At 42.1% G+C, this 25,073-nt stretch overlaps 10 protein-coding genes across 10 annotated transcripts; 5 read left to right on the top strand and 5 right to left on the bottom strand.

Moving 5' to 3' along the window:
• Positions 1–50: 50 nt before the first annotated feature.
• BEWA_048530 (signal peptide containing protein) lies at positions 51–1,298 on the top strand (the record flags this gene model as incomplete). Its single annotated transcript, XM_004831781.1, has 1 exon — positions 51–1,298. One exon carries the CDS (start codon positions 51–53, stop codon positions 1,296–1,298), a length of 1,248 nt encoding a protein of 415 aa, XP_004831838.1.
• An 878-nt stretch (positions 1,299–2,176) lies between these two features.
• BEWA_048520 (hexose transporter, putative) lies at positions 2,177–3,601 on the bottom strand (the record flags this gene model as incomplete). The annotated part of the gene is made up of 1 exon (XM_004831780.1): positions 2,177–3,601. One exon carries the CDS (start codon positions 3,599–3,601, stop codon positions 2,177–2,179), a length of 1,425 nt encoding a protein of 474 aa, XP_004831837.1.
• A 1,937-nt stretch (positions 3,602–5,538) lies between these two features.
• Positions 5,539–7,005, top strand: BEWA_048510 (hypothetical protein; the record flags this gene model as incomplete). The annotated part of the gene is made up of 1 exon (XM_004831779.1): positions 5,539–7,005. The coding sequence occupies one exon, from the start codon at positions 5,539–5,541 to the stop codon at positions 7,003–7,005; it is 1,467 nt and encodes a 488-aa protein (XP_004831836.1).
• A 675-nt stretch (positions 7,006–7,680) lies between these two features.
• BEWA_048500 (hypothetical protein) lies at positions 7,681–12,666 on the top strand (the record flags this gene model as incomplete). The annotated part of the gene is made up of 1 exon (XM_004831778.1): positions 7,681–12,666. The coding sequence occupies one exon, from the start codon at positions 7,681–7,683 to the stop codon at positions 12,664–12,666; it is 4,986 nt and encodes a 1,661-aa protein (XP_004831835.1).
• A 185-nt stretch (positions 12,667–12,851) lies between these two features.
• BEWA_048490 (haloacid dehalogenase-like hydrolase family member protein) lies at positions 12,852–16,238 on the bottom strand. Its single transcript, XM_004831777.1, has 2 exons — positions 15,908–16,238; positions 12,852–13,602 (listed from the first exon to the last, which is right to left on the bottom strand). The coding sequence occupies exons 1-2, from the start codon at positions 16,218–16,220 to the stop codon at positions 12,917–12,919; spliced, it is 999 nt and encodes a 332-aa protein (XP_004831834.1). The 5' UTR covers positions 16,221–16,238; the 3' UTR covers positions 12,852–12,916.
• A 538-nt stretch (positions 16,239–16,776) lies between these two features.
• On the bottom strand, positions 16,777–17,409 carry BEWA_048480 (hypothetical protein; the record flags this gene model as incomplete). The annotated part of the gene is made up of 1 exon (XM_004831776.1): positions 16,777–17,409. The coding sequence occupies one exon, from the start codon at positions 17,407–17,409 to the stop codon at positions 16,777–16,779; it is 633 nt and encodes a 210-aa protein (XP_004831833.1).
• An 819-nt stretch (positions 17,410–18,228) lies between these two features.
• On the top strand, positions 18,229–19,935 carry BEWA_048470 (hypothetical protein; the record flags this gene model as incomplete). Its single annotated transcript, XM_004831775.1, has 1 exon — positions 18,229–19,935. The coding sequence occupies one exon, from the start codon at positions 18,229–18,231 to the stop codon at positions 19,933–19,935; it is 1,707 nt and encodes a 568-aa protein (XP_004831832.1).
• Positions 19,936–20,588: 653 nt separating this feature from the next.
• On the top strand, positions 20,589–21,085 carry BEWA_048460 (histone H2a, putative). Its single transcript, XM_004831774.1, has one exon. The coding sequence runs from the start codon at positions 20,598–20,600 to the stop codon at positions 20,994–20,996; it is 399 nt and encodes a 132-aa protein (XP_004831831.1). The 5' UTR covers positions 20,589–20,597; the 3' UTR covers positions 20,997–21,085.
• Positions 21,086–21,561: 476 nt separating this feature from the next.
• BEWA_048450 (conserved hypothetical protein) lies at positions 21,562–22,002 on the bottom strand (the record flags this gene model as incomplete). Its single annotated transcript, XM_004831773.1, has 2 exons — positions 21,562–21,879; positions 21,985–22,002. The coding sequence occupies 2 exons, from the start codon at positions 22,000–22,002 to the stop codon at positions 21,562–21,564; spliced, it is 336 nt and encodes a 111-aa protein (XP_004831830.1).
• A 38-nt stretch (positions 22,003–22,040) lies between these two features.
• Positions 22,041–24,278, bottom strand: BEWA_048440 (signal peptide containing protein; the record flags this gene model as incomplete). Its single annotated transcript, XM_004831772.1, has 1 exon — positions 22,041–24,278. The coding sequence occupies one exon, from the start codon at positions 24,276–24,278 to the stop codon at positions 22,041–22,043; it is 2,238 nt and encodes a 745-aa protein (XP_004831829.1).
• Positions 24,279–25,073: the final 795 nt, after the last annotated feature.

Below are 25,073 nucleotides of genomic sequence, written 5' to 3'. Positions count from 1 at the left end.
TAATTTGTAATAATCACTTGGTTTCTTGAGAGGGTGGTAGCTTGGGGGAGATGAAGGTTCTGGCTCTACTGTGGACGGTATGTTTGGTAAGGTTTTGTAGCGCTGGATGTTGTGGTTGTTTTGGAGGAGGTAAGAGCAAGAGCAAGAGTAAGACCAGGACCAGTGATGACGATAATGAACCTCAAGTTACCACCAAACCATCAACACCTGCTACTCTAGATCTCGCCAATCCAGATACCTCAAAGTTAGATATGCATACAGAAACAGAATCCGGAGTATCACTAAAGACTTATTCTCCGAAAGGTGGTAACCATGTCTCCTCTGTTGTTGATGCTGATAAGGAGTTATGGAAGGCTTCTGGAGATGAAAAGTGTCTGTTAGCTGAGTATTACGCTAAGGGTAAAGTAGAACTTCTCTTTCTGGAAGTTGAGAATGGTGGGAAACTCTCTACGAGATATTTCGAGAAAGTAGATGGAGCATGGAAAGAAATTGCTGAGAAAGATTTTGATGAGAAGGCAAAGACAATGATTGGAGAGTCTGGAAAAGATAGTACTCTGGACATTATTCATCCAAGCAGATTGTTGTGTAAGTCCTTCGACTATTCCTTTTCAAGTAATGCTGTTCAACTCATTGTCTCCAATAAAGGTCTTTCTATATCTAAACTAGTAGATGGCAGTGAAGATATCTACACCCCTTCATCCGAGGAGACACTTGATCATACTAAACTCTACCTCAACAGAGATAATGAACCAGAACTCATTCTTGTAGTAACTACTTCATCTGGTACTTCTAAGGAAACTTATCTTGAACTTAAGGATGGTAAATGGACAGTCTGCAATAATAGTGAGGAGAGGATGAAGGGTTTAAGAACCTCTGCAGAATGGATCTCAAATTTTGACATGGATCTCTCCTTGGCCAATAGTACTACAGAATGTAGCATCTTTGAAGCTGTTCTCTTTGGGATTACCACTAGACACTTTTATCCAAAACCCGGTCATCTTGTAATTGGAGTAAAGGATGGAGATAAGGAACTGTGGAAATCCGCAGCTTCCACAGTTTCTACAAATTATGCATCAAGGGTTAATGCACGCGGTTACTATTGTCTTTCTTGCCTTATTTACAAGGGGAGTGTAGAGTTACTTGAGACAGTGGTTGTGGAGAATAATTCAAGGGGAAAGAAGCACTTTGAGAAAACTGCTAATGGAACATGGAAGAGTATTGGCTATAATGATTTCGACAAGAAGCTAAAGAATATCAAGAATGGTGTGACTAATCCATCGACTCCATCTTCTAAGTAGTGACTCCTTGCTCCCTATGGATATAATGCAATATGCTCTTCCTTGGCTATTCAATGGGGCCCTTGTGGGAATGAATGCACATTCTCTTCTTTCCACATGTAGATTCTGGTTCTATTTGACAGACAAAGACTCTAAAAGATGAAGGCTCTAGCAGTGCTATACATTTTAATGGCATGGACTAGGGTACAATGTACAGAGGTTGTAAGGGATCTTCCAAAAGTTCAGGGTGTAGCTCATGAAGCTCTTACTACTTCTGAAGATGGTCCTGAAGCTCGATCGGATGATTTATCTTACCAGAAAAATGGCCTAGCAAAGTCACAGAATCTGCAAGGGACTGGAGTTGATGTCCCTAAAAGAGCTGTGGAATCCAGAAAAGAGGCTAACACTGCGAAAAATAATAATGGATGTTGTGGGTGTGATATTTGGAGATGGATAAAGAAAGGTTTCGCATGTGGTATGCCCTTATAAACTTCTCACTAATACAATACAGTAAAGTTGACTACAGAATACCCATTCCCCTCTGAACTCCTAGACATTCTCATTTAGGGGAACAAAATACATCATCCGTTACAAAGTTTGTGGATTTGAAATTCAGAATGCTAGTCGCAAAACTGTCTTTATCAAGACTATAAGTACTAAAATTATGGGAATAAAATGTACATGCATAGAAATTAAAATTTATTGTTGAATAAAGACGTACTCAATACGTCGAATAGCTCCCGCTATTTCACTACCAAAACCTCGGCAGTGTGTATCCGCTTTACATTTTAATAACCAATACAGCAGTACTCACGATCCCTTTATGACCCCGCATTTACCGAGGAATTAAATAGTACCTTCATCCTTGTAAAACTACTCCATGCTAACATTTGCTAGAGCTAGTTGTAGGCTTTGCCCAGTGGGACTCCCTTGGTCTCTTTGATGAAAAAGACAACGTGAAAGAGGTTCATGACGGAGAAGGCAAAGATCATAAAGTTCACGAGACTTTCAGAGTAAGACAAGAGTGGTTCAGATGCCGTTAGAACTAATGAGGCTGTAGTCCAGTTGGCCAGCACAGTCATGGAATAAGCTCCATTCTTGTACTCTGAGCCATACATTTCCGATACATATAGCCAGAAAACTCCTCCCATACCCATGGAGAAACCGATTACAAAGCCGACACTTCCACCCACTGAGACCCATTTAACCCAGTCCTCGTCTCCTCCGATAAATTTTGAAAAGGTTGTAATGGTAGAGAATGTCGTGAAGATGCAGATACTAGTCACCAAAAACGTCTTTCTTCCAAACTTTTCGATAAAGGGGAATAGAGCGATTGTAACTATAACGTTGAGGAGTGTAATGCTGCAAGAGAGGACTACAGCCGTATAGGTACGACCGAGCATGAGTAGGAATATCTTTGCTGTATTTGATGTCAAAATTGCAATGCCAGTAAGGTGCTGAAAGATGGCAAGGATGATACCATTAATGATGGCCCTCCTGTAGGTCTTGTTATTAATTGCATGCATGAATGGAATGTTTGGAGTAGCCTTGGCGATCTCCTGATCCTTATCAATCTCTTCGTAGATCTCATCTGTTCTGAGCATACCGTGGAGCTTCTCAATGACTGCCTTTGCCTCTTCAGTCTTTCCCCTTTCAACGAGTTCGTACGGAGTGTCGGTGGTAAAGAAAAAGTAGAGGAGGATGAGACTAATGACAGAGAATATCGCAGGGAACATTTGGCAGAAACGCCACAAGAATTTATCCTGGAAGAGGAGGTGGAAGACGTTTTGCGGCTCCCCGTCGGCACAGACAACACGTCCGTGCAAGAGCTGAAATGCGCAGGATGCAAATTGCCCAAACGTAATGAATGCAGGGTAAAAGATGCCAAAGAACCCTCTAGACTCTGAGGGACAAATCTCAGTAATAAACATTGGAACTACGCCAGACAAACCAATGGCAATGCCACATGTCAGACGACCGATTACGAGAGTAGTAAACTGAAAAGCCGTGGCAGCTAGGGTAGAGCCAAGAATGTAAAGCCAAGATATCGCGATAATGTTTATTCTGCGTCCGTAGTGAGAGACAAAGTTCATGATAATTGACCCCAAAGCTGCTCCAGCAAAGACCGACCCGTTGGCAACACCTGCGAGAATCCTGGACCTTGGACAGTCATATATCACGCCTTCACCCTTACACCAACCCATGTCAACGATTATAAAGTCCTTGCAAATGTTCAAATTCGCTGTGGCGAACCCGAAACTCAGGGCAGCCAGAGAGGCAATAGCCATTCCGACCATAAACTGCGGCCGTACAACCCAACCCATTCTATGTTATCCGATTGTTTATAGACTATTGTGAATCGCCAAGGGCGTGAATGTGAAAATCATCGTAGAAATACCACGAATAGACGTAGTGACGAAAAGAATAAGTTAGATGTAGACGGAATCAACGTAATACCGGCAAACAACCAGAACTACGACTGGATTTCACTACATTTTACAAGCGTGTGTAGGAGAATGGGAGAGATCCCACACATTACGGCCGAAATCCTCTCTTCCTCCGCGGAAAGTTTGTGCTCTCCAGGGCTGGCACGAGAATGGTAGATTACCAGCTTTTTTTGATACAATTAATGTTTAAGAAGTAGGAATTAATGAAGAATTTTGCAAAACTACCATTATTTAGGCAGTTTATGGCTCCGAGAATCACGGGTCTTCTACCGAGAGGAATGAGCGGTTCCACTCCAATGTGTACATCATTTCCACACTACAACACTCATTAAAGCCTAAAAGTGGTGTAAGAAGGGAGAAAGACCAGGAATTAGAGAGATTTTGGCCCAGGGAGCGTCACCACAGAGTCTTGTCTAACTGGCCACCCCGAGCTCATCCACCCATTCTAGCCCTCTCATTCACAATTTCCATGCACAATAATCAACATTTCTGGAAATGAAGTCTAAATGATCCATCCTAGTCCTCATACTCTTCCTTAAGCTCCAGTCGTAATGAGCATTACTCCCAGAGATCGCCACAGAGCTCCTTTCAGTCGCTCTAGTCCCTCGTTTCTTGGAACCCATCCACCTTACGGTGAAAGAGCGCAAGTCTCGGAATTTACGGGTCGACGGTTGGTCGAGACGAGAAGAGATGAGGAAGACCAGAGGATGGAGTTTCGGGGGCGTTCCAGAGCACTCGGCATACCGAATATCAAAGCACTCCCATAATTAAAGTCTAGAATGAAAAAAGAATCGACAAAACTGGCAATTTTGGCCATCAAAGTCCTTCTTCCTGGCGCCAACTCATGGGGTTAATTATCACCAGATGGAGGCGATTTTCGTCAGTTCCATCTTCATTCCGTTACACATTTCAGCTGCCTTGGTCTCCAGGTGGCCCTGAACGAGCTCCCAGGGGCCATACAGCGGAACTGCCATGCACATGTCTGACCACTAATGTGTTGGTTTTGGCCCCTTCTCTCTTCCTTTGATGGACAAGGATCGCGTGGTTACAGTTTATATAGTATGTAGAATGTCATTGGAGCACGTGCAGGTACTCCCTATCTGTGTCACGGACGTCGATGCCAGTTGAGAGGTGGAAGAGTAGGATTACTGTACCGAGGCAACTAAAACTCTCCAAGACGTAAAACCTGAGAAGTTTGGAGACTTTGACCGTTCTCAGTGGAAAGGACTCAAGAGTACTCTAGAATAGTTCGAATCTGACAGCTTGAAAGAATGTCCAAAACCCGAATCTCATACCACATCTCTTGAAGAACATCAAGATTCTCAACAAGTTATTGGTCCCGGAGATCATTATCAAGGCCATACTCCCATTCAGACCATCTTCTATGTAATCACAACTGTCCTTGTATCTTCTGGTTCTCTCACCATTTGCTTGGTGGATGTATAAATATCGCTCGCTCTTGGATTAGGCAGATTTAAGCGTCTATGGATACTCTCTGCAAGGGTTGATCTACTCCTAATAAATCTTTCAAGGTTGACATTTGACAGTAGTGTTTATGCGAATGGGGGTACCTCTGATTTAGGCTTATGAACTCCATAATACTACATGATATCTTGTGAATGGCAGGAATATAATGTTGAGTAGAGATAGACTCTTACTCCCTAGGGAATATACCACCCATACCAACTCTCTTCTCACACAGGGTGAAACATGAAGAGGAAGAGAAAGGGGTCTATAGAATGGGAAGGGATGGAGGAATGAGCAGGATACCACGAAAGTGACTATGGAGAGATAATAATGAGTGAATATGTAGTATGTTTGGTAAGGGTGTTACTATTGACATTGGATACAGTCATCATCCACTAAATCCAGCTGAGATAGTTGAATACACATATAGCTACGGTGGTTCCTCAAGTGATGATGTAATTGTTACTGAGACTAAGAATAAGAGCAGATATCCAGGATATATAAAATGTGAACACAAGCCAAACAATGCTAACACAATTGGGGCCATAAAGTATAAAGATGATGACCTTACCTTTGAAAATGCCGATATCTCAAAATACAAAAATGTAACTGTTTATTTTTGGGAATGGGATTTCGTCTACGCTAATCCCCTGCTTGTTAAACTAGGAAATGGTAAATATTATGCCACCAATGACAACAAAATTTGGCGTGACTCCACTGCCTTTTTAAGACACGGTCTTATAGGCTTTCTTGATGGCATGAATTGTACACTGAATAAAGCTCATAAGATAGATATATTACAAAGGAAGCAATATAAGTGCCTATCAACCACATGCCCTGTTAAAATTGAAGTAAATCCACATGGTAAAGTGGACAATTCCGAAAAATATGTCCAAACCATACCTGAAGAACCCAATGGATTTAGGATTGGAAGTATTACTCATGGAAAAAAGAGACTCAGCAACGTCGACATTCCTCATGAACTTCTGGAAAGCTTATCAGTATTCTACCATCCTGGGCATACCTACTTACCAGTTCCACTAATACTAGAATTTGAAAAATCTGGTTCTGATGTAAACTATGAATACTTCAATAGAAGTGGTACTGGATGGGAAAGAACCTCTATTAAACTTTCTCAACAAGATAGTCAACTTCCGCCAGATACTAGAGGACAAAGCTCCGATAAAGGTGTTAAAGAAGAATCCAAACAATACAAGGATAGTAAAAAAGTGGACAAACAAGAGAAAGAAAATCCTCCTCTAGTCGCTCAATCTCCTGTAAGTGGTAGAGAACAAGTCCCTGGTACTGAAGCTGGTAGTAGACATGGTGGAGGTACTCACGATACTGCTTCTGTATCTGGTCCTAAAAAGGTTGAACCTCCTGTTGGTGGTGGAAAAGTTTCAGAAGGTAAAGGTGATGAAGACCAAGCTGAGGTTAAAAAGGCAGAATCTAATAAAAACGTTGAAGATTCATCTGGAGAACAAGACGTTGGCTCTGGACTTCAAGAACAGGGTGGTATTCCTAGCACTAAAAGAGAGGCTGAACATGGAGCTGGTAACGATGGTAAAACTGGACCTCAAGGACCTGCTGGTGGTAATAATAATGAATCGACGCCAATACATACTCAAGAAGGGGGATCCAGTGATACGACAGAACTGCCTAAGATACTGGAGGACTTGATTACTAAATATCTTCCATCCAATGCGAGTGAAATAGCTGGTGGTGTTTTTGGAGGTTTAGTCACTGTAGGAACCGTAGGTGTTACTGTCTGGAAATGGTCTTCTATAATGTCATTTCTAATCACTCGCTTGTAGTATGCTTGATCTCTGGAAACTGGTACTGTAGTATACTGGTACCCGGAGGGTACAGGACATCCACCATCAACATTCTTTTGTAGCGTAAACACTCATCCATTTTAGGGCTGTTGGCAAGAGCCTTCTCGAGAAGGCCCGTCTGTTGAAACTGGAGAATGAGGAGCTCTCAAAGATCTCTCAACTCACAGCAGAGGTTGCAGATCCTACACCTTGTTTAGACTCTAGACATCCAGAGTCTGGAGCAGACAAGGGCTCCAAACGCAGAGATGGATCGAGGGAAAGAAAGTCCAGACGATTGTAATGGTTGTCTAGTAGAATAGAGAATATAAAGATTCCAGTAAGTTCATCTCAAATATTACACATTCTTTAGGATCCCGCAGGGATGGTTGACTAAATCGTAACAGGTTTTGTGTACATGGTTTTCATTACATGCTCTTTACTGTTTATGGACTCGGTGGAAGTTGATGATTGGATAGACCTTGAGTGATTTCTACTGGCGTGAGTGTTGACTGTACTACTGAGGACTGTGTTGATAGTTGTTCATCTTGTCATTCTGTGGATAGTCTCTCTGACGGTGAGCTACTTATGAGGGAGGACGAATGACTAGACAGTACTGCATTGAGACTACTCATGGATCTCAGAGTTTTGAAAGACTACTCTATCTGAACATGGAGGATGACTACACTAATTGATATTTCTAGGAAGTGTAATGGATCATGCACGTGCTACGTAAACCAGGACAAAGATGTAAAAGCTACAAGAAATGATAGTGATGCTCAACTAGGTAAATATGGATGCTGTACCCATATTTCCAAGGATAAGAAGCTTGCACTGTACTGGAGAAATATTAATCTTGAGACAACAAGTGGCATTCCGTTCACCCAGCTGGAATCTGTAACAACATATTATCACAAACATTATGAACCAGGAACTAGTATTAAGAGACCCCTTATCATAAAGGTTGAAACAAATGCAGGAAATACACTTTGGTATGAAAATGCTGAGCATCATGTTAATAAAAAATGGAGGAAAATTGGTGAGACAAATTATTACAAATCAAATTCTGAATTGAGGGAAACATTGACTCAGGTTGCATGTAGGCTGTACGGATATCATCAAATAGATATACACTATATTGGAAAATACAGGTATAAGTGTCTTATTTGTGGTGAGCATGTCACTGGAGAAATTAAACCGAAAAATTCTCCAGGGAGTACCACCGGATATACGAAATATACACATGGCGAAATAACAGAAAAGTCAATTCTCACCCATAATGGTAATAAAATAACCTATAAACGAAGAGGTAATGGAGAGGTATACTATATTCCCATTCCAATTAACGATCCAGCAAATATTAAAAATATATCAGCTTATTACTGGGAAGAGGATAAGAAGTGTGAAAACCCTCTATTAATAGAAATAGGATTAAATAATGGTGATATTCCATTCTGGTTCGAAAATATTAGAGAATTAGATGGGGAAAATGATAAATGGAGACAATTGGGTCGACAAGAATCTACTTCACTCTTTAGGTATGGGATCGAACTCCAGACAAGGTTGGATATTCTCAACTGTAATATTAATGGAGTGGTTCACATAAAATTTGGAGTTACTAAATGCCATAGTTACAACAGTATTAAACACAAAAATAGGATCGATAGTGTATTTACCAGGACCTTGGAAACATCTCTTATTTCTTCTTACGAGTACACTCCAAGTGATGACTCCAGAAATGAGCCATTCGTAGTATCTAAGTTTTTTTGTGGTGGTATTGAGCAGAGTTTCCCAGTGGATGCCCTTCCTCTAAGAGAAGTTAAAAACCTCATTTACTATATGTCTCCTTGTGACATCTCTAATCCGTTTCTAGTATATGCAAAATCAAATGGTGACAACAAGTGGTTTAAAAGAACTAATAGAGATATATGGGAAAATTGTGTAGAGTTCTCTAATAAGACTCCTGAAAAGGCCAATAATGAAATTATAACGCTTTTTAACAAACTTAAAGCAAGTTTAGGAATAAGTGAATGTCTTAATACTGTGCACAGTTATAGCTCCGGTGTTAAACTCGATATTAATGAAATTCCAACTCGGGGGGAACGTAATAAAATATACAAAGATAGGAATGCATCTATTATTGTTACAAAGACGGAGAGAGATCCAAAATATAGATTTTTTAAGAATACTCATACTTCCACTAAAATTCCCTTTGTTTTAGACTATTATACACAAGGTAGAGATAGAATAGGAGGTAAAAAGATCCCCAATGCCGAAAATGTAGCTGTATACTTTTGGGATGGAGCTCCAACTAATCCTATCCTAATTGGAGTTACCACCGAGAATGGTCACCCCAAAACCAAGTACTACGGGAAAAGGAGTACGAATAGTCAATATTGGATGTTGGAACCTGTTGAACGTATGAGCGAACAACAGGCGCTAGATCACCAAAACTGTAAACTTAATAACACCATACCGTTCGACATTCAAGACCCATTATTATTTTCTGCGAGCAACTCTAATTGTTTAAATACAAAGGCACAGGTAATATCTAGTAATGGTTCCAGACAAATTGGAAAAGATGATAAGTATTTGATAGAATACTACAAGATTAATAAACATAATGTCAAAATTTCTAGAGCTACATACAAGACCGAAGATACCACCGTTATTCCACCAAATACACCTGTATCGCAAATAAAATTATATTATTGGGGTAGAGGACCATCCGAACCTCTTATGGTTGAGTTTAGGCATAACAATGGAAGATATTCTACCTGGTTTGAGAGATTAACTCATACAGGCACTGTATGGGAACCTATAAACGAAAAGGACTCAGAAGCCTTTTATTCTGAATCCCCAAAATTAGATGCTACTCCACAATTCATTAACAGGTTAGATAAAGTAAGCTGCACAATTAACCGCGCTGTGAACATTGATATATCCAAGAAGGATGTTAAGTACTGCCATAATAAATGCTTGAACAAAAGGATATACTCTAAGAGAGTCAATAGTGAAATTCCTAACTATATAATTTACGAACACACTTCTGCAATTAATGGTCAGGATAGATTCATGATATCTTCGATATACAACGATACTACGAAACAAGATATTGGTAATCTAGGTCTAAATCTGTATGATGTAGAAAAGTTAACAGTATTTTTTCCAACATGTAACGAAAGAGTCCCTATTGTGATACGTATTGAACATATGGTAGGACCTAGAAAAGAAGAGAAATGGCTTGAAAGAATATCTAACGATAGCTGGAGAGATGTCACTAGAGACTTTAAAGGGAAAGCTGATGATATAACGGCGTTAAAAAATCTTCTAGAGTCCATTAAGGATACTACGCGTGTATGTAATCAACCTCACCTTCCTAGTCCACAGTATATAAATCCTAGACTAGGAACAGCACTCACTTTGGATAATGAAACTATTGATGTTAGGCTGAAAAATGATATTGGAGGTGATGAACTAGATTTTGGAGATGAGGAATATTACGAAGTAAGCAACGAAGATAAATTGGAGATTCCCACACTTTCAGCTCTAAAAAGTCCTCCGAATGGAATAACCATTAACGTTAAGAAAAAACCAAGCGGTGGAGATAGTGGAACATACATTCTTCCAGATGGACAAGTTGTTAAGTTGGAAAAGTCTGAGGATCCCAAAGGTTCTGGCTTCTGGAAGTTTACACATACCAAGAATGGTGAAAAGTCGTTTAAAGTTGATAAAGTGGAGTATGATAACAAAATTATAGATACTTCTAAATTACCGATTTTGGACAACAAGATTGAGTATCTATCGGTATGGTACTGGAGACACAACGGAATGTTGAATCCCCTTCTTATAGAAGTTATGATAGAAAACGGAGAATACATACATATTAAAAACCTTGGAGATAACAATTGGGTTAAACATACCAGAGATCGTTCTGAGGAAAAAAGTCAATTTCAAGGTGAGTCCCTCGAGAAGGAACTAGATGACCTAAACTGTAAACATAATGACGCTGTAACCTTAGATCTGTCTCACAAGAAATCTGAAGGACTTTCTAAGAAATATTCCAGTAGTGAAAATGATAATAGATATTGTTGTCTTTATCATAATGGTCCTAGTTCTAAGAGGGTATCCGTTAAGGAACAACGAGTTTATTGTACACAAAATAATCACCACCCGATTCCCGTTCCCTACTTCAAACATGATGTTAGTAATGTTGATAAAGTTAGACTTGCAAAGATTAAGTACTACTTAAATGGTGCCAACAATACTGATAGGAAGAGAGTAACTTTAAGTGAATATCCATTTCCCATAGATGGTCCACTTACCGTCTCTGTATTCTATTGCAAAGATAAGGATCCAGTTCTAATTTATTTGGACTATAATGGTAAAAAGGATGCTAAGGGTTGGTACAAGAAAGATACTCTTAATGGTGACGATGTTCCATGGATTAAAGTCACTAATGAGCTTTCCGGTAAAAGCCCAGATGATATAAAAAACTGTAGTGACGAGAGATTTAAAGCACTTGTGAAGGAACTAAGTTCGTTCGGATGTAAATATGGACAGTGTCCTGAATTTACTAAATCCTCACTTCCGGAAAGTGTTGGCGGACCCAGTGCTACTGTACATGAACCTCATGCTGTTAATGACGATAAGTCTGGAGGATACCTTGGTGAAGGATATCTAAAAACATTAGTAAACCTTGGAATAATGGGATCAGTTGTGGCCAGTGCAGTTGGTACAGAGACCTTAAGGACAACTCTTGGACTGGCTAAAGAGGTTATTGATGCTCTTCCTACTACTGATATTCATACCGGTCAACATGAACAATCTCCTGAGTCATCTGATAACCAATCTCATGCTCATGAAGATATAGATACTAAAGATGTCCCTGGTGGAAAGTTTCAGACTAGTAGTACAATAAGTAACAACTATGATTGGTTACCACACTGGAATTCTTTAACTAAAAGATTGTCTGGAAGTCTGCTCCCTAGTCAAATAATAAAATCTCAGGATTCTAGTAAAGCTAATCATGAGTCTGCATCTCCTGATCCTCAACTTGATACTATCCCATCTGTCCAAAATACTCCATCTGGAAGTGTGGGAGGGCAAAGTCCTGCTCTTTCTGGAGATGGTGATAGAGGAGCTGATGGAGGTACTACTGGTGAAGTTCCTCATGCTGAATCTGGAGGTAGAGGATCAGACTCTACTGCTCAAGGAGGAGCTGGTACTAGTGATAGTGAAAAAGGTGACCCTGGTAAACCAGCTGAAAAGGTTGAAGTTGCTGGTGTTGCTAAATCTACTGAAAATCCTCAAACTTCTAGCTCATCTAACCAAGGTTCTCATCCCGAAGAACCTCCTAAAGAACTTGCTACTGATCAAGGACGTGCCGAAACTCTTGCTACTTCTGGAGCTGACACTGCTACTCCTACTCAACAAACTACTCCTTCTGCTAATCCCGCTGATAAAGAAGCTCAACCTGGTCAAGTTTCTGCTCCTAAAGCTGGTACTGCTCCTAAAAAACCTGAATCTCTTGTTGCTACTACTGGCGGTGTCCTTGTTGGATATATCATACCTTCTGTTTTTGGTGGATCCGGTGCAGCTGGTCTCGCTGGGTGGAAACTGTATAATCGCTATAAAGGAGACCCTTGGGTTCGACAGATATGAGACTCTATGGAGGTACTCTAGATACTGGCTTGGGTACTGAGTAGTTGGTCTTAATTTGTTGGTTTGTTTTTGTTTCATGTTAGTCCTTTCTGTTCTTGTTGGGTCATTGTCTGTACTATAGTCTCCTCTACTGTTTATTGTGAGATTTACCAGTACATGCCAAATAGACATAACTAACCTTGAATCATACAAGCATCATTTTTGGAACAGTTTACCCAGTGAAAAAGTTAAAACTGCATTTGTGTGTGAATCATGGGATTTGTAACCCATAGACGAGTGCGAGTGCCTTTGCAACACCGGCTTCGTTACATGTTATATCTAGGATCCACTTGGCGTGTTCCTTTACATCATCCTTGGCATTTGCTACCGCAAAGGATAAAGGAGACAACTCCATGGCTTCAATGTCATTTTCGGCATTACCAATGTATCCTAGGTCTTCTACATTTGCACCAACGTGCTCAAGTAATTTTGTGAGACCGAGAGCTTTGTTTACATTCCCGGGAGTAACGTTATAGAGTCCAGAACTGGAGATTTTTTTGAGGTAATCTACATTTTCCTTGAAATTTCCAAGGTCATAATGGTCACAATCGACCGATAGGTATATAACTTTCATGTTTAAAATCTCTTGTGCAGTCTTTGGCTCTGGATATGGAATCTTTCTACTGTCCAAGGTTGCCTTCCATTTCGGATCAAATTCACCGATTGAAAAGTCGTTTGTTTCGGTGTAAAATATACATTTGTTTTGTATTCCCTTCTTCTCTAAAAAGGCTATGAATGCCTCTAGGAAATCCCGTTGAAATGTACGCGAGAAGACGATGTTTCCGTCCTTGTCATAAACGGACGATCCATTATTGTACACTCCAGGATAGCCCTTGTAAGTGGTATTATTTTCAAGATCACCTCCAAATATACTCATGGAGGACCTATACGAGCGACCTGTAAATTAGTGTCAATGTTTGTAAGAGGTTGATGGGTATGAATATAGATGAGCGTAGCGGAGTGAATGGTCAGGGAATTGGTTTTGGAATGTAAAGAGTGGAGCGCAATACTTCCATGTGTGTCTTGAAAGTATAATGGTTTGCAAAATAAGTAGTAGCTTCCTTAGAGTCTTTCTCAGTATCCATTCACATCAACAAGATAGCAATCTCAAAATAAATCTTGAAAGATTTGTCAGGAGTAGACGGACTAGTCCAGGAGTATCTCCATGGAGTATACAGTTTTATATATGTTCTGTAGGAGCCATATCTGGTACTAGTCATTCTTTCGGTATTTCTTATAACCTCAGACCCGTAATACTCATCATATTTGACGTACCTATCGACTTCTATCATTATATTAAGCGTACCAAAGCGCCAAGGAAATACTTAGTATAGACCCAGTATCCTGCACCAGCCGCTCCACCGACAGTAGTAAGAGTACCACCGGCTCCAGATCCAACCTTAACCCAAATAGAAGAGTTGTCAGGAGGAACTTCAGAAACAGAGCCAGATTCTCCAGGTAGGGATTGAGGATCAAAAGCACCTTCTTGACTAGCAAGAGTAGCACTATCCCTATAACCAACTAGTACTGGAGGAACAGTAGATCCCGATTCTCCAGATAATTGTTTGGTAGTATAACCACCTACTCCGGATATGGGCCTATAAGCAGTACAAAATGGATTGCCACATTTGGCTTTCATTAGTTCTTTTTTAAGCTTACTCCAGTTATCGCAATCGTTAATTGTTTCGGGAGTTAGACCTTCAAGTCCATTAGGAACTTTCTGCCACTTTTCGTTGCCATTACTACCATTCCTTTTATACCATCCAGTAGCATCGTTTTCTCCAGTAGACTCTAGATATATAAGAACCGGGTTCTTCTCTTCACAGTAGAATACGTATACGCAAACTAGTTCCTGGGTGGGGAATGTTAATGAATGAGATTTTATCTCTCTACCATTTGAATTACTAATATAGTACTTAATCTTGGCAAGTCCAACTCTAGTGGGATTAATGGAGTGTCTATATGCTATAATGGGAATTGAGATATGACCAGGATGATTACAGGAAACCGGTACAGGAGTAACGGAGACCTTTTTATCAGCATTGCCAGCATTAGGACCCTCATGGTAGGTGCAACAATAATTCCCAGACTTTCTGGTATGTGATAGATCCATGCTTACCACAGTGTTGTTGTAACAGTTGAGGTCATCAAGTTCCTTTTCAAGTTTCTCAGGTTGGAGTGGATAACTCTCATTATCTCTTCTAGGAAGTTGTTGCCAAGTTAAGTTATTACCACCACCTCCCTTGTTAGATGTGTATGTATACTTTCCATCTTCCTTTAAGATTTTTATAAGAAGGGGTTGCTCCATTCTATTATCCCCTTGCCAGTACCACACTGATAGCTGCGTAATTTTATCATTCGGACTAATCCCTATCTCTCTCGTAATATCCTTACTATTGTCTCCAAATATTACTTTCTCCACCTCAAAAGACTTACCTCCAGGATTGTTCTTTATATGAATGAACTTCCAGAAACCGGAACCTTGAGGATCTTCGGACTTTTCCAAATAAACTTCTTTTCCCAGAGTACCATATGTCTTAGTAGCATATCCATAATCAGTATTCTGACTTATATCAATGGTGACTCCATATTGAGCAGACATTCTAAGTTAAGGTCTAAGAGGATCAAGCGGTTGATTTTCCAGGCACCTATTCATCCTCCATGTTCAGATAGAGTATGGCCTTTCAAAACTCTGAGATCCATGAGTAGTCTCAATGCGACCAAAGGGAGCATAGTAGTACTTTACTCCCTACTCATCCATACATTCGTCCTCCCTCATAAGTAGCTCACCGTCAGAGATACTATCCACAGAACAAGATGAACAGCTATCAATAGAGTCCTCAGTGCTACAGTCAACACTCACGTCAGTAGAAATTAGTTCGTCTATCCAATCACCAACTTCCACCGAGTCCATATTAGACTCGGCACCCATGACAGGCTCCTATACTCCGTATACTCGCAACTTATCCTCTACTCACTAGGCTCAGAGTCTTCATTACTCTTCTTTAAGCTCCCGCTGGTCGCTAAACTACCTAGTCTCTGACGTCGGTAGGTCATTCTTCCTTCCGTTGCACTCCAGTAATGACCTTAATCCTACTCTTCCTTAGGCTCCTGTTAGTCGGCTAGTCCCTCATTCTTCGGGACCTGGCTTATGCCATCGACGGCATTATACTCGCTTCACTCGTACACATCACATTCTTACCTGTACAAAAGAAGGGTGTGTGGCCCTTTTCCATGACCTGTGCGAATGTCTTGATATTCTTCTCTCGTTCTTCTTGGCCTTCCGCGTACATTGTCCCGTCTATATCGATTCCAAAGTACTTTGGTGGCTTCTCTGGAGCCACAAACTCTGAAATATCTCTGGCGGTTTCTAAATCCGCCAGTTTAAAGCCCATTTTATCTTGATCGGCATCCTTCCTGAGGGGCGGCTTAGAACTCTCTGTTCTGGCCTCTACTTCGTTCCCAATGACATCCACAAGGCTATATGTGAGAAATAAAAGTGAAATTAACCTCATGATACGAGATTGGCCGAGTTTCTGCCATAAACAAAAATTAACAAATCCGAGGACTTCTGGGGTGTCTAAACGACCAGGAAGTAGACGATTTCTTTTATCCAGTAACCATTGCCGCAACTGACAATCGACATTTTTATATCAATGACATATAAAGCCTCTGAACAAGAGAGGTACCTGGAAGAGGGCTAGCGAAGAAAAAAGTGACGAGATGATTCCGTGGTTCAGTCTATACACATTCGTCCTTGTGAAAGACTGAGTTCTCTGGCATATTCCGTAAAACTATTTCATTGCACCAATTTGCAGATTCCATGTTCCCCCTGTGTGGACGCTGTTGTGGTATTTTTGGGCTTTTCAGGCCTTTTCTACCGAAAACGTGTCTAGGATGACCATTTTTGGCTGTTCAGCAATCTCTGTAGATGGAATGCTGATCTAGACTATGGAAGGAAGCTATAAGACGATCTACAGGCCAAAGTGTAGCCATTTAGGTGACACACGGAGCTCCCCTTTGGATGACAAATGCTCATTACATGTAAGGAGAGAGTAGCAGTTAAGAGCGTCACTCAAACAGTGGACGTCCCCGTATCTTGGAGATGAGGGTCAGAATGCAACTCTTTTTCGGATTCCTGATGATTCGCATGAGTTCAATGAGCACGAGGAAGCCGAGAATGACGCCAACTATCGCCCCTAATGCACCAAAAATCTCTTCTGCAACGTTTCTTTTCGAGGTACGCAGTTGTGAAGACCCCTTTCCTGCGGTAGTTGTGCCGCTGCTCGACTGTCTTTGTGGACTATGATTGGCAGCTACGGGAGGTGTTTTTCGGTTATTTTGGGGAGGTGGAGGAGTAGCAGGTTTATCATCCTCTTCATCTTCGTCGTCCTCTTCTTCCCCATCTTCAGAGTCTTCAGGAGGAGGTGGAGTTTGCATAAGATGCCTGTCGGACCGTTTAATTCGATGCAGGCCCTGTGTCACGACTTCACCATGAGTTACTGCTCCTTCACCCGTTCCATCCACTTCTCCATGATCCGTTTCCTCGTTTTCAACCTGTATAGCACGATATTGATCCTCGTCTGCATTCATTGCCTCGTCAACATTGCTGTATTGCGTAACATCGCTCGTGTATTCACCATGACTTGTAACAGACCCTGCAGTCATATCCATTGTCACACTGTCTTCCATTTCAAGGGACATTCTCCATATAGTCTATAAGATGTCAGCTTTTACCTACTACAGCCTTGAGTGCTAAAATAAAGTCTGCCTTGTCTAACATGAGATACCCCAGGTGACCTTCCATTTTCTCGCATAACTTGGCTTGGGCAGGTGATTATGGGCTGGAAAATTCAAATTATGGAGGAATCACAAGGATGTTCTGCATGGCGGAATTAGATTGGGCTATAAACTCTGTACCCCCTGAAACGCAAAACTGCATGCAGGGGTTTCCATTGTCACAACTTTCTTACTATCACATATACGCGCACATAAAAACATTTACATAATGTATAACTACCATATAATGCATAGTAAATGCGAGAATTAATCCGAGGACTGTCTATACTGACCCAAAATAGAGCTTACATTACCGGGACCGAAATATGCCATATTCTCCTACCTTTGCTCTCTAGAACTTACAAAATTCCCCTAGCATTTAAATGTATGATGGACATTAAATTATAAACTATGCATGGTCTGTACATAGAAAAACTCTGTAAACCAGTGAGAAACATTTCTAATGGCTATATCGCCAATTTCGCACCTTAAATCCCAAAATATCCATATCACACCGCATATTCTAACCCTAACATACATAAACATCTCGTTAAAATGCTTGGTGAGCGATCAAGGGCTCTGCAGAGTGGGGAAAAATAACCAGCAAACGGGAGCTGGCATGCATAACCAGACGAGTTACAGAGAGGGTCCTTGAACTTTGACCTTCTTTAGCAGACTATTTATACATCTTTAAACCATTTATTATGAAATAGAGCGCGCAAGTTTTGTAGAAACGAGGAGAGAATGTATACACTAAAATTAGACATTGGAAATGAAAAGTGGAATAAGCCTCAGGAAAGAGGTATAAGGGGGACCACAAAAGTAGATAGATCATTATCTCCATACATCAAATATGAATACCATAATGGAGAGTCTTTCACTGCGTCACAACTCCTCTACAATGACGTTCCACTTGATTTTATAATCCCAGAATCCAAAAAGGATGCAAAGAGAATAATCACTTACTTTTCATCTGAAAAGATCCTATTAGTCGTCCAAATTGAGGTTAACGATAGATGCACCTACTATGTGAACAAAAAGGTGGATAAGCCGATTGATGATACTGCGGTCTTTGAGGACTTTGTTACGGTTTATAGCAGGTCACTTGAGGCAACGGAACTCAAAGAAATCATGAACAGGATAAAAGGAAGGAACTTTTACTACGATGCACTTTCTGAGGGCCTCAGAAACAAACTTTTGAGAGGAGCTGATCTCATCTTTGACCTCCGCCAAAAACCTCCTGGAGAACATACAGCCAAAACATCGGCCTACAAGTACATGAACACAACAATTTCACTTATAAAACAAGACCAGGGAACCAAAGGGTTCGTCTCTGTTGCACACAGACCGCGGCCAAGAAACTTTTGGGTCAAAAGCATCACAGGTCCAGATGGCCACGAAATTACAGTCGACGGTGGTTTTACAAGGGAGACTATTGAGACATTCAAAGTCTACTATGGAACTAACGATTTCACCTACGAGAATCCACTAGTCATCGTTTTAACGATGAGTCTAGACTACAAGGGGAGTATCACCCGTTTGTCTGAAAAGTATCTTCTGTCAAGAAACGGAGCTAGAAACGTCTGGGAAAGCCGTAGAATTTGTGGAAACGTGGATTCGTATAGGCGTAATGACTTCTGGGAAGTGCTGGAAAATATATCTCGGTACGGCAGACTGAAGGTTGAAGAGTTGTCTCGTGATATTCAGAGGCAACTCGTAGACATCACCAAGAACCTCACCATAAATTTCACCAAGGTATACTCACCTGAAGGCCTGTATGCCTCCAACAGAGCCACTGTCCACTACAGAAAGGACGCATCACCTGCTGGTTATAGTCTCGTTCTGCATGCAGACACTTTCCCCAGTTTTACGGTCAAGAGGATTAGAATAAGGGATGGAAATGAGCTCACCGGGAATAAACTTCCTCCTACTAACACAGTCTTTGGGAGATTTGCTGTTTACTATGATGGCAAAGACTACAAGACTCCAGTCCTCATTGAAATGATCTGCACGTACAAGTTGGTGAGGGGCTCCTCCAAGATAATCTACTACTATTCCAAGGATGAAAACGACAAATGGGTGGGCTACAAACTGGAGGTTAAAGTATCAATCAGAGACGATGGTCTGGAAGACCACACAGCCACAGAGAGCTTCCTCAGACACGTTCGGTGTAACAAGAACAACATACGCATTGGAAGTCTCAAGAATGAAGTCAAACAGGGGAAGCTTGACGAGTACAACCCGTCGCCTTTGGACGATTCTGAAAATGGACCGGAGGAAGAAGATGAGGACTATGAGAATTACAAGCAGAGAGGAGTCTCGTACTCCAGCAGCGCTATTTTTGGAATAACATCTGCCGTAGCCATTGGAATAATGCTCCTCGTATTTGCAGGCCGGAAGCTCGCCACAGTCACAAAAGTTTACTTCGTAAACCGACATGTTTTGCTTTAATGTTTTCTCCATCTTTTCACGGTATTAGGAGCTGTAAAGGCGACCGTAATGCGTGGCATAATGCGAACGCAGTGAGCTTTGGCGAACAGAGTGAGCCTAAGGAAGAGTAGGATTATCACTGTGAAGGTACGACTGAAAGAAGCCTCTGTACACTACTGATTCAAGGGTACCATGCTGAGTCAGCAATCTCCCTCTTGTACAGCGTAGAGACCACCATCGAGTCAAATGTGTCGAGGTGAGTATCTCAATCCTATTCAGCCTTATCTTAAAGATACTCATTCACAGCAATACTAGCATTCGTAGAACCTTCTACTGATTACATACTCCAAACGCGCACTAGACAGCTCACTACTGAGTGTCTCGTAGCAGCTCCTCGCTCGCTTGGCTCGCCTACAGATCTCGCTACTCTCTTTATCTGCATCCATACACCAAAATAGTCACCATTGCGCTCATCCATCCACTTGCCGCAGGTATGGCCCCTGTACTCGTCGATCCGCTCATGCTAGTTTTGGCCCATGCTCTGTACAGTCACGTCTCGTTGCGAGTCATCACTTATGTAAAAATCATTGCGTAGGAAACGCGGCGGCAGCATGAACCTACGGCAAGTCCACTCCTCCACCGGGCGGTGCTCATGTAGGGTGTGTGTAGACGCCACAAACAAAATGACGACGATAAGCAATCAGGGCAGGAAGCAGACGAAGCGCGTGGCCAAGTCGACAAAGGCCGGCCTCCAATTTTCTGTCGGCAGAATCAGCAGGCAACTCAAGAATGGAAAATACGCAAAGAGGATCGGAGCGGGTGCCCCCGTCTACCTCGCGGCTGTGCTCGAGTACCTCTGCGCGGAGGTCCTGGAACTCGCAGGAAACGCAGCCAGGGATCGTAAGAGGAGCAGGATCTCACCCCGGGAGCTTTTGCTCGCCATCAAGGGGGACGAGGAGCTCTCCAAGTTTCTCGACACTGTAACTCTCAGTCAAGCAGGCGTAACTCCAAATATACACTCGGTACTCTTGGCCAAAAGTTCAAGGAGTGTCAATGATCACTCACAGTCACAAGCGCTCTAGTTGGTCAAGTAACCACCCCAATTGAGACCCAGGCCATTTAAGGCATTGCTCAAACCGTCTTGAGCTAATTGAAGTATTGGAGCCTAAATGGATGTGTGTTATACGAACGTAGTAATGGCGAGTTCACCGTAAGGTGGATGAGCATGTCCCGAAGAATGAGGGATGCGAGCTACAGAGTAGTGAGCTCAAGCGAACAAAGTGAGCTATCCGACCACAGGCTTTAGCCAGAGGAAGCACAGCGATTATACGCAGTATAGGAGCCTGGGTATCTCTAGAGATATGGCAGGATGACTGTATCTCCCGATGAAGTATGGAGATACCAAGAATCTACTAGTACCTACCCATTCATCCACCGATAGGTAACTTACAATACATCCTCAGGCTTCCTTCATGCTACGCATTACGGTCGCCTTTACAGCTCCTATACTGCGTATACTCGCTACAGTCCTCCCTCCAGTCAGACAGTCTTTCGCTTTGCTCAAGATCTAGCAGTCGCACCTACTCCGTAGGATACTCCTGCATGGACTCCCTTTGGTCGTCCATTCAATGTTCGCTATTCCATAGCTCACATTAAACTTACCGATCCTGCATTATTGAACATATCTCCGACAGTATTCCATATAGACTCCATTTCCTGAGGTGTCTGCACAGTAATCTTTGTATTTCCCGAATCAATGGCGATAGTCTTGAGCTTTAGCATCTGCTCCGCGTGCACCGGGGACGCAAATACGACGACATAACAAAAGGCACCGTCTGGGTGCGTGAGCTTGTCAATGTAGATAATCGGACCAAACCACGAGAGAAAGTTCTTGCAGTCGTTGACCGAGAAACTCGATGGAAATCCATCGACTATAATCGTCGAACCAGGGTCGTACCCGTCAGGCTAAATGTTAATGTAGAGCAAAATGGGTGAGTGAATGCATGGTGGCGAGTATATACAGTATACCAACAAGAGAATAGTCTAGAGGAGGGAGTGTCTACTACCTACCAAGGGTAGGGAGAACATACTGCATTATATCATAGAAAGTAAGGAGTCATGAGTCACTATTGAGAGGGAGTAGTAGAGGGATTAGCAGATTCTTTAGGAGCTGGACTATCACCTGACGGATTCGATGTGGAATTATCTTCAGTCTTCTTTACAACTGCTTGAAAGGTACGTGTTACATATTTCTGGCTTTTTAGATAAGGATATGCTAATCCATTTCCCTTACTATCAATAGCTACTTCAACCCATTTACACCCTTGTCCATCTTTAGCTTTCCATATTCTCCTTCTACCGTAAACAAGCTCATTTATTTCTTTACCAGATTTGTGGAGATAAAGTGTTCCTAATTTCCCATCCCGTATGACGAACTTTGACTTATCGGGATTGGCAAGATCTAGAGTAATGGGAGTAGTACCACCTTGTTTAACCATTTGAGCTTCTGAAAACTCATCACTGGAAGGTACTACAGTAGGATTATCAGTCCGAAGAGTAGCAGAGCCTTGTAAGGAAGACTGATTAGTCGCTCCACTCTTGAGATCCTGGAGCTTCTGATCATAGACTTCCTCAGTCATTGAAGTCCATCCACCACTAGCATTCTTTTCAAAGTACTTCCTTTCAACGTGTCCACCTGTTTGAACATACATACGAATAAGCATAGCATCTTCCTTAGAATGAAAAGATGCAAAGGTTCCACGTTGACCAGATTCAGCTTCCCAAATTACAACTCCATAATGTAAAATCTTTTCAAAGTAGTTTCCATTGTCTGGTGTAAATGCTCTGTACTTTAGTTCACCATTATCATTCTTGTAGAGGGTAACCTTATCATCATTAGCAGACTCCACCGAAAGGTCAAGGACTAGTGGACCCGGTGGATCGAGAGGTTTTGATACTTTTGGAGGTTGTTTTGGTCTAGCGGCATCTTGCAGTTCCTTGAGTCTAGTTTTATGGGTACCTTCTCTACCCTTCTTCCATTTTTTACCATTATGGTATCTGTAAACCGTGGATTCTTTACCTCCTTTGACTGCCTTTATGACAGCCAGAGTAGGCTTCTCTCCATCCAGATACAAGACAGCTGAGAGGCATGACTTTTTCTTATCTTCCCAGACCAATTCTCTGTCGAATTTGAGCTTTTTAGGATTCTGGTTCTCCTTGGCCGTTAGTTTGAGAACCTTGACATGGTCCTCAACAGAGCACAGGACATTAAAGAGAGTAAAGTCTACCTTGGAAGCCAATGAACTTGCTGGCTTTTCAGGTTCAGTAAGAATAGGAGCAACAGTAAGAGTAGCAGAATTTTCGGCAGGAGTAGTTTCTTCAGCTTTATCACAAGCACCAGGATCAACAGGAGCCTCTTCAGAATGATCTTGAGGAGTAACCTCTGGGTTGTCATCTTTGGAATCTTCTGGTACCTCGAATCCTTCCACCTGTTGAGTTGATGGATATGCTACTTCTTGAGAAGATTCAGTAGACTGTAAAGGCTCAGACTCCTGAAGCTCACTCACCTCTATAGGTTGCTGATCTACGGGGTCACTTGAAGAAACGGCAGTCTGTTCAGTATCTTCAGTTTGTGGTTGACATGAAGAGTCATTTGCAGGACTTTCAGGTGGGATATCTCCAGATTCTTGAGGATCCGCAACTGGTCCAGCTGCATACTCATTCGACTGCTGGTCAGGCTCCTCTTTATCCACTTCCTTAGGTTGCGATTCACCGGACTCTTCCTCATCGTCTGGAGCACCTCCTTCCACCTTGTTTTCACTCGCATCTTCACCATTATTGTTAGATTCTGTGGGAGGAAGAGTGACCTTTGGCTTAGCTTCTGAACCTGAGAATCCTCCCAATGGGCATCCGAGGCTAGCAAAGTCAAGCTCAGCTGCATGCTCCTTTGGAGAGACTGGTTCCTCTGATTCTGGAACGCCTTTAACTCTTATAGTTACCAGCTTCCATTCCCCGTCTAGTTTCTCATAGTACAACATCTTGGATGGAAGACCCTTAACCCATACATGGAGAATGACTCTTGTTCTATCACCGACATTCGAGAATAGTACATCACATCTCTCTTCTCCTTCAGCTTCCCAGAGAGTGACTCCACCATCTACTACCTTGCTGAAGAATTGTCCCTTGGGAAAGTAGGAGTAATAGGTTACTCCATCCACAGTACTTTCATAGTCTCTAGCCAAGGAAGGATCCGGAGAAGAGAGGTCAAAGACGACATCTCCAGTCTCTTTACGGAGATTACCGAGCTCTCCACAGCGGCAGAGTCCCGCCAGAGACACCGTCCACAGTACTGCTAGAATTCTCATCCCACTCTACCACATCTCAACTGGTGTGAGCAGAATGGTCAGCATTCAGAACAAGAGACAACCCTTGCGAATCATACCAATTCCAGCCACAACTCTAGACATTCCATAGACCATTTATGGCGCACATTGACTTTGGAGAGCAAATTGAGGTCACTGGCATGAGAGCAAAGCCACAGCTGGAGGCACTAGAGTCCTTGGCTCATCCATATGACCACCAGTCACAAAGACAAGACATTTAAGGCAGATGAACGCGCATACAAACTCAAACAGAGTCATGAAACGCAAAATTGACACAAGTATGCAAAAACCGAGAAAAGATCAAATGTGTACGAATGTCACAGACAATCCGCGGATAATTATGGATAATGATAAACTTACCGTACTCCCAGGGTTAGCAGTCGCCATTTTGGATGTAAAGTGGAAGTGTGCGGTCAGCCACAAGTGGGCAGGTGGGTGTGTGAACCAAGCCAAGGGAAATGTAAATCAAAATGTAGAATTTGATTTAAAAAGTGACGAAATAAAGGGTAAATATACAGGAGAGATTAAGGGGTACCTAGAAGGACGACCAGCGAGGAATTTTCCGCGTAGAAGGGAGGCGCCCTGGGCTCCAGTTACTTGGCATAATGCGAACTACGGAGTAGTGAGCCTGAGCGACTATCCGACCATAGGGAGGATGAGTTTTGGCGACCTCTTGGAGCCTAAGGAAGAGCAGGATTTCTCACTGTGCAAGTACGACTGTAAGGAGTACTGAAACAGGTGACCTACCGACGTCGGAGACTAGGGAGTGGATCACTA

The sequence above is a fragment of the Theileria equi genome (assembly GCF_000342415.1).
Source record: "Theileria equi strain WA chromosome 4 map unlocalized gcontig_1105316255041, whole genome shotgun sequence".
Classification (NCBI taxonomy): Eukaryota; Apicomplexa; class Aconoidasida; order Piroplasmida; family Theileriidae; genus Theileria; species Theileria equi.
The sequence above is the reverse complement of the archived record's forward strand: the minus strand, read 5'-3'. Positions and strand labels throughout refer to the sequence as shown.